Here is a 13,286-nt window from a genome sequence, read left to right on the forward strand (position 1 = left end):
CGGGCGGGCGCAGTGTTCGCTAGCATAGGGCGGCCGTTCGAGGCAGGCAGGGCCGGGCCAAGCTATACGTAAAAAAAAAAAAAAAAGAAAACATGGATTAATAAAAACCGGAGATGGTGCACGGACGGATGTTTTTCCGTGAGGGATTGATCAGGATACGCGGGAACTCGAAGGAATGAACGCGCGCGTCCGCAGCAGTGAACGATCGTAACGGGTGTTCCTTTTTTTATTATTTTTTTGTTTCTTTGAAATTTCTTCTCCATTGTTGGCGTGGGGGAGGGAGGGGGCTCGGCGGAAAGGCTTCGTTGTTTTGGGTCGGCTGGCGATATCGGGATTGCAGTGTGTCGGATCGCCGGTTCAGTGTGTTTTTGTGAGTGGTGATGACAGGCCGGCGGAAGATGAAGTGACGAGGGGTGCTCGGACGCCGCGTAGCCTGCTGTGCCCTGCTGCGGCAGGACGGCAGGTCGTTCCGCCCCCACACTGCAGGGAAATGCCGTGATGGCAAGAGAGGTGAGTTGCCTGCTCCTGCATTCGCCCGTTTGTCGCACGCTATCCGTCTCAAACAGTCGTACAGGACGCTGCCATCCACTTCTCAGTCCTCGCAATAAAATGCATTCTTTTTTTTTTTGTAAATATATGTCCAGCACACTTTCTTGGACTTTCAACTTCGTTGTGTATTTATATACGTTCGAATGCTCGCTTGTGGTTTCCAAGAACCAACTCGTAATACACTGATTATTTCCTGTCTCCCATACAATTGGAAATGTTTTACATACAGGGTATTGATTTGTGTAGAGAGTAAATGATAAGCTACTTTTTAAATAAACGCATTTATCCATTAACGATTTTTTGGTCTCTGATACAAAAACATCCTATTTTTCTAAGTATTTCGTTATGTCTACACTTCCAGGGAAAAGCTACTTAATACACTTGCATGTTATAGGGAAAATATTTTTTATTACTTTAATCCCAACGTATTAACTAAAATTGTAGTCTTTAAGTTATTATTAACGTACAAGAAAGTAAATTTAGTAAAGTTGGCTAACCTGAACATGTCAAACAGTAGACAAAGGTACATTAGCCTATATACAGAAAATTACTTGATACATTTAAGTAAAAGCTTGCTTGTATTTTTCAGTGCATTACAGCTAATCTACACACTTTTTAATTATTGTTTGGTGTTTACTTTCAGTGAAGAAAGTTTGAAATATAAAACTATGTCCCAATATGTTATCAGTTGAAACAAGTGTAAGATGCTAAAATGGAATATCATGCAGTTTTTTTTAAAGAAGTAAAGTCGGAAGTCGTTTGAAAAAATTTTAAACTAGCTGGAATGCACTATAAATTATTTTCATTACTAACAGTAAAATTAATGCTATGATCGTTATTATTAAATTAAGCGAAAGCAAAAACACTAAAGTAGGTAGCCTACTTATTTGGTGAAAATTTGCATAGAAGTTGAATGGAACATAATTATCACAAAAAGCACATGCAGTGGTTTATAAAGAAAACAAAATATGAGGTATTAACTTGTTAAAACCCTTAAAAATAATTAGTTCTCGATGCATAAGCTACCTGCTACCCGTAGAGTTTGTTTTGTTTTGATGAACGGGAATGAAATGCAGGAAGTCGTGAAATTGTCATGAATTCAACAGCTGAAAAGTTTGAATTAAGTTATTTTTGGTGGTTTAACATATAAGTTCGTAATTTGAGTAAAATATAAGAAATATAAAAATCAGAATAATGAAGAAAAAAAGTGCATCCTTATTGTGTCAAAAGTTTAAACGTAGGCTAATCATTTTTTTTGATGAGGGGTAGGGGGAAGGAATTATAATAATGTCCACTAAAAAGCTTCATTAATCCCAAAGACCTGTGTGACTTAACGCCGCTTGTTTAGAACATATAGACATATTGACCCACTTAGGCATCACATAAACTGCACTGCAGATAATTTTTAATTAACTTTTGGAAGATGAGCACAAAACGAAAAGTAGCTACATATTAAATTGGGTGCCTACTTCGAAGATGATATTTTTCACCTGGTAAACATTATATAGGTGCCTCTACAGTTTTCCAGTTTCTTTCCAGATAGCAATAAAATTTTATTTATTGGTAAATATTTTTGCTATCAAACAGTGGTTAGCCTCTATAGAACGATATACATATAAGGCAAAAATAACATAAAAACTGAAAACAACAGATGGACCACATTTACACAATATATACACTGATAGTTCTAACTTTTGAAATTACATTGTTTCAACTCACGAAACAACTCAATACACAGACATAAAATTACAATGTACATATTAACCATTAGATATATTACTTTCAGTTTTCAAAATACTATTGAACGATAAATAAAATACACATATATTTATATTATAAATTTGAACTACAATTATTCATTATAATAGGTTTTATTTAGGTTTAGGCCGATGCTTAAAATTTTCCCCTGCGAGAGATTTAATATTGGTACAGTAATAATTATAATTATTTACGTATATATTTAACAAGCTGCTATGTATACATTTTTACTATTAGTGTAGGTATTAACAGTTTCACTAATTTTATGATTAAAATTTTGGAATTTTGAATCCGATATGACGTATTCTAGCTGAGCAGTCAAAGTATGAAAGAAATATTTAATAGAAATACCTATAAAAGTAATCATGATAAAATTTACAATAATGATACGCAAGCAGGACTTTTCAAGTTAATATGGCATCAAACCTTTAATTACAACTTGGCTTGTGTGTATGTACATATATGTATATATTATATATACACACTAATCAGGGAGTGGTTAACAAAAAAAAAACTTACGCTTATTTTTGGCCGTTAAAAAAGCGAGTCATATTAATTCTTACCCGGGAATATAATTCTAGAACCATTTCACCGAAGTTAGTTGATGCTTAAGGAACTGCAGCAACTGATTCAAGTATTTAAGGCAGCTCAGAAACTGGACTATTGAAGCGTCTTCCACTCGTAATCGAGGACACTAAAGTTTGAGCTATAGTACCTACTTATTTTATTTAGTTAATATTTTGTTTGTATATTCATTATTTTATTGAAATTTGGAAATTAAAACACATGAATAACTTAGTTTTGTTAGGTTAGTGAAAGGATGAATTAATTTGTAGCAGCGATTTATCTGTATGCATCATAAGCATATCCCTAAGTGTGGAGGTACAAGGAGAGGAAATGGGGGAAAAAAAATAACACAGAAAAAATGTATAAACAACCAATTTTTGTTACTATGTAACACATTGGTTATTGTTATTGAAACATTTTTTAAAGATAGACCTACTAATTACGAAATTGTGACACAGCGTCATCAGTGAGAAGTCATTAAACCCTCTTCCCCAATGAAAATGTTGGATTTCAAATAATGCATCCACCTATTACAAATTATGTTTTTAGCTGAATACACCCCTTGCTATGCATCACATTTGCTTGAACAATGTATGTTGGGGATCTCTAGTCGCCCCTTGAAGGCCTGGTGATCATTTTTTTTATTCAGTTAATGGCGGAAAATTTCTGTGTTGAAATAAATGAAATTTTGAGGTGTTTAAATGTATAATTGTTTGTACGTCTACAACTTGGAAACTAAATACATTAAATTGTAAATAGATACCATACCATATTTATTCATTGTCAGTGTTTTCGCTGCAGTAGTACATTAATTTTTTTTTTATAGAAAGCTTTTAAAGTTGTTTTGTTACAAAATCCAGATTTATATTGTGAATTATATCTTGAGTACAGAATGATGAGGCGTTTGTGATCACAGCCGAGACGTCCCTATGCTTGGCGAGGCAGGAAGATTCTGCGATAGTTTCCCATTACCTTCCGCAGGATAAAGGTGATATGGACATCATAAACACTCAGTCCTGAACCCAGGGAGAACGGTTTGAAATTCCCCTCCCCGACAGGGATTCGAACCCGGGTCCCTCAGCCCGCCAGCCAGACACGCTAACCTTTAGACCAAATGGGCTTATGAGTATAACATGTACCAACTAAATTATCACTAATCATGATAATCCTTGTGATTTGAACAGTCACACTTAAAATTTATGATCTTTTCTTAATTAAACTGTAAGTAATCAGAAATAAAATGATAATTTTAAAACCATCAAGTGCACTTTATTATTTCGTCGGACGTGGTCTTAAAAAAAAAAAAAAAGGCCAAGAAGTAGTTTAAAAACTTTGGCCACGAAAGCCAACGATCAATATTTGCTATTTAGGTGATAATTTGTTAACCAGTCTATAAATTATCAGATCTAAGTCCCCTAACTTACATAATAATCTGCTAACAAAAATGGTGGTAAATATAGAGTGTAAATTTAAATATTACCAAAATTTCTTACTCAAGATTAGCTATAAATTTAATTTTAGACTATAAAAACAATATCATTATGAATTAAATTTTTTTTATTGAAATTTAATTTGATTTCAAAAATTTTATTGCATTAATGCCCTCTTGTATTTCTCTGCATATTAATTGTCCTATTCTAAATCCTTGGCCTAGATTAATGCTTCGGAATTTTATCTCAGTCAATACAATATAATTAAAAAACAAATCCTCAGAAATGGAGCGAATAACTTGCGAAACTTCCGTAAACACGTATTATTTTGTAAACGAGTTTTCTATTTCATGTAAAACTGTTTTTTCACTTAGGTAAGAAGTTTTAGTCCAACCAAATGATAATAATTTTGCACATAATGTTTGAATAAAATGCTTTACTGAAACACATACAAATTACAGCGCCGTGTGATCGATTAGTTATGCCATTACTCAAGATTCATCGCAGCTCATGTTACAGAACTTATGAGGTTTTTCATGGCGTAAAAAATAGGCAGAATAAAGTTTATATGGCATTTTAATCACATCTCAATTAGCTAGCCTACAATTTCACTATCCCAGGCGTGTTGCACCGTGAAAGTGCATGCAAGACGTGACTCTTTTGAATGACATTTTGAGTTTTCGATCTTCCTTTTCTTCAAACTCCTTCCTAAGTTATGTCACATACTTAAATATACATATGTAGTAAATTGAAACGAATTAGTGGCAGGATTATAACCACTTGTGAATCTGTATTCTGCTAGAGAGTAATTTTTTTAAATAAAATAATGTCATGTATTATAGGTATATGTAGTAGTAGATGTATCACATAACTTAAACTTTGAAGAAGAAAAAAATAAACAACCAACCGACAAAATTGTTTTGTTGTCATTTTCGAATCAGATATTAAACCTTTAGTGACGAGTAGAGACCTGAAACAATTCTCGTTATTTTCTGCCAGAAGGATAAACTCCACACTGCAGTACACAAATAAGTGGGTGTCTATTGTATACTGGCTGCTGTCGCATTTAACTGCTGTCCCACCGAATTGCAATTTTTTTGGGTCATTTGAATTTTGTAATGTTGGAATGCAGACTATTCTCTCTCCAAATAATAGCGCGAATTTTTCAGATCTCTAGTGAGACCAGCTTCTTTTCATAGTATTCTTTGAAATATATTTTGAATAAAAATACTGTGAAATATAAGGTAACAACTTCAATTTATTGCTAATACTCGCTACTCAACTCCTTCTGTCAGATTTTAAACTCTTTTATGCTAGCCTCCACCAAGTGGATTTGAAGAAGTAATTATATTTAGAAGCCAGCAGATTTGTGGTTTTAGGATAATATATATGAGAGCGTTATTTTTATTTTTGAAACTGAAATTTCAAATCTAGAGAACCAGACTCGATTGTGCACATTTCTATTATTCAAAAGAGATAATCGTTTGAATTGTGTGATGTTTTACCATGTCCTAATATTTTTACTGGGAATTAAGTTGCGTGACTGTACTCGTGATTGGACTTGGCAGCTCGTCAAAACTATGTGCTTCGTGTTGGTATGTTGCTAAGAATCAGGTTAGAATGTACACCACACACGTGAGTGACCTTTACTACTGGCGGAATAGTAGCAAATAACAAAATTAAATACTCCACTGCATCAAATCATCTTCATTCAGAACATGTAACAGAACTTTAAAATGTAATAGAGGCCAGCATAGAAAATTTTTATACAATTTATATAGCCTGACACCAAAATGTGTACTGTATGACTCATAACTCGGCATCAAGCCGAGAACAGTGATAGGCAAATTAATTAAAGTACTGAATCAGAAAACAAAAACTATAATAGTCTTACTTTTTAAGCTATAGGAATTTTTTTTTTCAAAAGTTTTAAAATCATCAGCCTTCACCAATTTTCTCCATTATTATATTAAATTAACGAATTCTTCCAGAGAGTAGAAAATATGTTCTAACATTTTGATTTTTTTAAATTTTTGTATACTGTTTATGTTTTTATGGAATAAAAAGAAAAATTAAAATAAACCGTGAACCATGGTTATAAAAGTCTTACTTTTTAAGCTACAGGATTTTTTTTTTCAAAAGTTTCATAATCATCAGCCTTCCCCAATTTTCTCCATTATTATATTAAATTAACGAATTCTTCCAGATAGTAGGAAATATGTTCTAACATTTTGATTTTTTAAAATTTTTGTAAACTTAATGTTTTTATGGAATAAAAAGAGAAATTAAAATAAACCGTGAACCATGGTGACTTTTTTTTAATAATTGAATTACTTACTGCTTTCACACATTGAGATCACTGATGGTTTGTCAGTGTTCGTAAGCGCAAAAGGGACGATGCAGTAAGCATCAAACGTTCTTTGTCAGAAAGTTGAAAGTTTTAGAATTTTCGGCAATGATATTATTAAAATTAAACTTTAAAAATGAATTAATTATGTTTTTATTGCAGATTTGTTTGCAAACAGAATACGTTAGTAATACATATTTTTAATTTTAAAAGTTCATAATAGCGTTTTTTATGTAATACCAATGGTCCATGTTTTACTTCAGTAAACAGATAGCCTAGAAACATTCTACGCAAATATTTTCATAAATTGTATTATAAACTAAAGTAATGTTGGATACTAGGGTATTTTTCTTTTGTGGAAACACACTTTTAATATTACCAAAACTGCTCTAAAAAAGTATGCATGATGACCAATGTTTGGACATATTTACAAATAGGTTAAGTAGTTTCCTCTAAAAACTCAACCCAGAAATTGTAGCCAACTGCTCGATCTGCCTTGGCTACAAACATAGCCTTGGCTATAGATGTAGCCTTGTAGCCTGGCTACAAATTTAGCCAATGGCTCAATTTGCTACAAATGTAGCCTAGTAGCCATGGCTAAAAATTGTAGCCAATTGCTCGATCTGGCAAAAAATGTAGCTGGGCTACAATGTATCCTTATATATGTACATGTAGCTTTGTAGCTACATGCTACATGTAGCCAGGCTACAAGGCTACATTTGTAGTCAGTCTACAAGGCTTCATTGTAGCCAGGCTACGAGACTACATCGTGGCCAGGTTACAAGGCTACGTTGTAGCAAGATGGAGCAGTCGGCTACATTTGTAGCCAAGATTACAACGCTGAATTTGAAGCCCGATGGAGCAAAATTCGATTATTTGCATTGCCGAGATCGAACCGAGGTCTTCAAACTCTTTGATACGAGTCCTTTTTTATTTTAATATTTTATAATTATTTTAATAAAATAGTTTTTTGAGTTTTTATGTAAGACACAGTCTTAGCGGCTTTATTTACTTACTTATTTATTTTGGGAATGCTAAGCCACTTTGGGGACATATCAAGCTATCGACTTTATAGTGGATTAAAACGAGAAATGTTCACCTCAAAACGGGTATTTCCCCCTTTGAAATAGGGAAAATTTGTGACTATTAAGGATTTTTTTTTGGAAATTTGTGGAATTTTCTCTTAAAAATCCAAGATGGCGGCAGGTCATTGACCCGCTCCCTGCTGGGAAGCCTTCTTTTCACAGACGAAAGAGCCAAACGCCCGATAGTGCATCTTCGGTTTTTTTTGTTCATTGTAACTCATTACGGTTGATTTGGTTAGGATAGCTACATTAAAGATACCGTGAAATCATGTAAACTGTTTCCTAGCCCTGGATAGCTACATGATTATTAAAAAGTTATTTGCTAAGCAACCATAAAATGATTTTACAGTATTTTTAATGCAGCTATACTTACCTAATATAACCAACCATCCACAATGTTTCAAAGTATTTATAATGTAGCTAAACTATCCTAATCGACCGCAAAATTTAATGCCACGCCGGTTTATACAATGAATGAAAGAACGGGGAAAAAAAAAAAAAAAAAAATAGCGAGCATGAACTTCGGGGAACTTCGGGTGTGGCTCTCTCGTCTGTGAAATGAAGGCTTTCCCTCCCTGCTCCCCGACTTCTCCATCCCCCCACGCACGACTGATGTGCGAACTACCAATCAAATAAGGACACGCATCCTCGGGGGGGGGGGGGGGGGGGGGGGCATAGTGTCGCCCGTGCCTGGACCCCCGCGACCTCCTCGCCGGAGGCTGTGTCCTGGGTCACGGTTCCCGCGACCATCGTCTCAAGCGTCTCGGCGCAGTCGAACAACACAAACTCAGGCCGGTATTCCGAGACATAAAAAAAAAATATATATATATATATATTGGTTGTCTGTAAAGTCGCTTTACGGACGATAGTTTAACGTGACAACGTCATAAAAAAAACATTGATGAAATGATTGCATACTTTTATGAATAAAATTGAATCATTTTTTTATGGAATTATCACTATTTTGTATGGATACAAAGAAGGAGTGAAATTAAATCTACAATTTAATTGATGAATTTACTTTTATTTGCTCTCATTAATTCAAATATGTTTATTACTTTAACGAAGAGATTATTTTAACTATAAATTTTATACATGTTTGCTATTTAACTTCTTCCAATCTGTGCTATTCTGTTAAGGATAGGACGATGATAGGAAAAGTAGGAAACGAATGGGAGTGTTTCAAGTTTAATGTGCCTCGAATAAGTCAAATCGATGGTTGTTCCAATCGAGTGGAAGAGAGATAGATGCGGCGCAAGCGTACAATGAGCGTAACGGGACACTTTTTCGTGCGTGCAGCCGGCGTTCATCGATTTATTAGACGTTGTCACGTCAATAAGGGTTTGAGTGTAGAATATGCTACGACTAGGTTTGGGCACGTTCTGGAATACGGCCCCGTGAGCTAGTGCTCCTTCGCTACACCTCAGCCGAACGTCTTGGAATACCGCGCCCTGAGACGCGACGGAAAAAAAAATGCGCGAGACGAGTTTGTGTGCGAAGGTCTCTACAAATGGAGGGTGGGTAGGCGTCTACTGCAGTGCTGCCCTTTGCCCTGCTGTGCGTCTCAAACTCGCCATGTCCCCAAAACCCAGGAAATGAGTCACGGTTAACTCAGGAACCCTGAGACACCTTGCGAGTCAACTAGCGCCCACACCGGACATCAACGCCCGCACAGCTCGAGTCGCACGAATCGGATTTATTTAAGGGCATATGTCCCGTTTCAAACTCATTGTTTTGTTTTTACGTCTAACACGGTTAAATCTGTAGACTTATTGAGAGGCCGTACTTCAACACGTGTATATATATATATTCAACAAAATTATATGTATATAGTATATGCTTTTTGCATAATTAGCTAACAAAGATGAATTTTTAATAATTTTGTGCAATATGGTTAAGCAAAACCAAATGGAACAAATAACTGAACATTTTTGACGTGACAACTTCTAATAAATCGATGAATGCCGGCTGCACGCACGAAAAAGGATGACTCATTGTCCCATTGCGAACATTGTCCCGTTACGCTTTGTCCCGTTACGCTCATTGTACGCTTGCGCCGCATCTATCTCTCTTCCACTCGATTGGAACAACAATCGATTTGACTTTTTCGAGGTACATTAAACTTGAAACATTCCTATTCGTTTCCTACTTTTCCTATCATCGTCCTATCATTAACATAATAACACAGATTGGAAGAAGTTAAATAGCAAACATGTATAAAAGGTATAGTTAAAATAATCTGTTCGTTAAAGTAATAAACATATTTGAATTAATGAGTGCAAATAAAAGTAAATTTATCAATTAAATTGTAGATTTCATTTCACTCCTTCTTTGTATCCATACAAAATAGTGATAATTAAATAAAAATGATTCAATTAAATTCATAAAAGTATGCAATAATTTAATCGTTTAACTATCGTCCGTGAACCGACTTTACAGACAACCAATTTTTTGTTTTGTTTTTAAAGGCAATGCTGGTGGCTACTGCGTGGTATCGTTAGAATTCCTTCAGTAAAGTTTATTTTATTTTATTTAGCTTTTTAAAATCATAAAATTTCTGATGGTTTTAAATTCCAAGAAAAATTAATTTTTTTTCTGAAAGAAAATAAATTATATCACTTAGCAGCCAGTAAAATTGAATTTAAAACTAAATTGTTCCAATTTTATATTCTATTAGCTTAAAACCTGTGGATTCGCTCGCGCAGTTTCAGAGTATTGCTAAAATATTACTTTTAAAAAAAGTGTGTGACTAATTCCAAATTTTTTTTCATAATTAATAGACACAAAGTAATTAATTATTTATGTTATTTATGGTAAGATAATTACATCCATCTTTTTTTTTGCTATGGATGTATGAATTTTTTATGATTAATCAAACTTACTTCCTTTTCACACCCTTAAAAGACGAAATCCGGAAAACTTCAAAAATACAATTTGTAACTCTATATGCTTAATGTTCATTCTTAATTTCTAACCCTTGGTTCTAGTAGATTCGCAAAAAAATTCATTTTTTTTAAAAACAAACTTAACCCCTTTACGCCTCCTAGGGGCGGAATCTTGCACATATGTTAAATTAATATTTAATAGTTTATTTTTTTATCATTAATTTAAATATTACTTAATTAGTTTCGGAGATACGATTTTTTAATCAACTAAAAAAAAATATGCAATACGTTACTCTAGATCGTTGTCTCCTATTTCGGAACATTCCACTTAAAATACGGAAGGCAGAAACGTAAGCCCATGCCTAGTTTACAAACGGGTATTATTTGAAATCGTCGTTTTGGGACTATTTCATCTTGTGTTTCTTGCGTAGTTTATAAACCCGGACTCAAGGCCATTATGTTTTTTTTTTAATTTCTTAACATCACTTTTTTTAAGGGCTATTTTTATAAAATTTTACCTCTTTGTCTCCCTTGCATTTGTTGTTGTGCCACAAATATTTTTTTTTTCACTACAAATATTCACACCCAAAATTCCTATTGCATTAAGTGAATATCTGTTAGAAATATCTGTGGCAGAAAAACAAATCCAAACTACAGCCTTAACTAGAAGTAATGACGAGGGAAAAAAACGGGTGCGTGTACTTAGGTACGCGCGTGAAAAGTTATACTTCTTTGGCATCATTAAAAAATAGTTTTTAATTGCATGCAAAAATAGTGCGTGGAGTCCCTCCGCGCGAAAGAAGTCAAACTTCGTAATGTGGAAATGAAAATAGGAAGGGGTAGAAATTGATTTTAGTGAAATCATATTGTATCAAATCAAACTAAAAAAATAAATCATGAAATCATTCAACGATAAAAGCTGTTGTTTTTAATAAAGCGGACGGGTTCGCCCCAAGGAGAAAATTGACGCGGCGAGACCTCGTGGACATAGAGAAATGACACACACTCACTATTTATGTGTCTGTGAAACATGATTTTTTTTCTGCAATTTAAATTGTAATATACAAAAAGGGTATTGAAAATTGAAACAAATATGGCGACACTACAAACTGTCAGGATCTTTATTTTTTTTTCTTACTCTCTACTTAGTTCCTTACTCTCGCTCTGTCTCTTTCTATTCCCCCTCCCCAGGATCGTTAAACGTTTAACGCAACCTTGTTGGAAGTCGCATTATAAGTATAACTTCAAAATAACACGTGAGCGGGTCTGTTAGTACTCGCATGTGATGTGTAAACATCCAACCTCGGTAACGAGCAAAATCACGTGTTCTCATGTTTTTGTTGCGAATAAACTTAAAATATGAAACTCTGACTCGAAATCTAACGTATAATTCTTTGAAATAATGTCGAACGTTACAAATGAACTGATAAATAAAATATTCGCTTTTCAAATATAAAAAAAATTCTGGATGCGGATCACGCACTTAGGCTACTTTCGGTGCCCGCCGCTAGAATTCGCTCCCTGAATTGCAAACGTTGTTTGCGACCATCAAACGCAGATAGCAGAGTAGTGTGAAAGAACAGGAAATTTTAAACTATTAGAAACGGCTCCGATAAAACACCTACTTGATTTTCGCCAAGGAATTTTATTAAAACACTGTTCATCTGGTTAAAATTCACCAAAAAAGTTAATGCTATAAAGTTGTTTTTTTACACGTTAGAAGTTATACTTCTATGGCATTACTAAAATATTTAAACTTGAAAAAATGTTAAAAGACCTATTAGAGCACTAAGTATATGTTTGTATATTTGTTTTTGCTTTAACGACTAAAATGAGTGTGTAAATATTTCCTACAAACAAACTTTAACATTAATGAGTTGATTTAACATTATTATATTTTGTTATCAAAAAAGTAAAAAAAAAATCCAGTTACAAAATCTGAACAATGTCCATTGAGGTTAACAAGCGCTCACTCTACTGCTGTGCTACTAAACCTGTTGGGAAATTAGACGGAGAATATGTATTATTACATTGTAATGCCAGTTTTCTTACTTTTTTTAAACTGGGAATTACTTTTGACTTTTACTACTTTTTTGTATATTCCAGGGCAGTTTCACTATCATAAAGTTTCATTTGGCAACACCAATACGTTTGGCACGACCCCTAATGTTCACGAAATTGACTACATACAGGTTTATGTTGCTACACGTGGGGTCCGCCATCTTTGGCGTCACATTTTCCGTTCCGTTCTCGCGAGATCACTCCTACCGAAATTCCGTGCATCGCGAGAGCTAAGATCAGCATGGCGTGTGTGGGCATGGGGGGGGGGGGGGGGAGAAACTCTTAATTACCGAGACTGAGACCTAGTTTTTTGAAGTAGTTACGGGCCCGTCAGCTAGAAAGTAGTTTTTCATAATATATTGCTGACATAACTACATTAATTTATTAGGAGAAGCAATGTATAAGCCATTATCAGGCAAACAAACCAGTGAAAATTCACTCTATTTAGGTAGCCACTAATTTTGTGGTGTGTAATACAATGAGTTTCTGCACCTCCTACTCCTGTATTTATTACATGACGGTTTATTACAAAACAGCATTAAGTATTTTCGCACCGATTAAATTAGTTTTTTCGAGATGAAGGACTGGATAATTTTCCTAACCG

At 34.3% G+C, this 13,286-nt stretch overlaps 1 protein-coding gene across 1 annotated transcript in view; it reads left to right on the forward strand.

Moving 5' to 3' along the window:
* The window catches only part of LOC134536897 (uncharacterized), an 85,200-nt gene continuing 71,914 nt past the window's right edge, over positions 1–13,286 (forward strand). Inside the window, exon 1 of the mRNA XM_063376961.1 lies at positions 1–510. Coding sequence (XP_063233031.1) covers positions 499–510 — 12 coding nt within the window. The 5' untranslated portion in view covers positions 1–498. The remainder of the gene's footprint in view (positions 511–13,286) is intronic.

Source organism: Bacillus rossius, chromosome 11 (genome assembly GCF_032445375.1).
Source record: "Bacillus rossius redtenbacheri isolate Brsri chromosome 11, Brsri_v3, whole genome shotgun sequence".
Taxonomy (NCBI): domain Eukaryota; kingdom Metazoa; phylum Arthropoda; class Insecta; order Phasmatodea; family Bacillidae; genus Bacillus; species Bacillus rossius.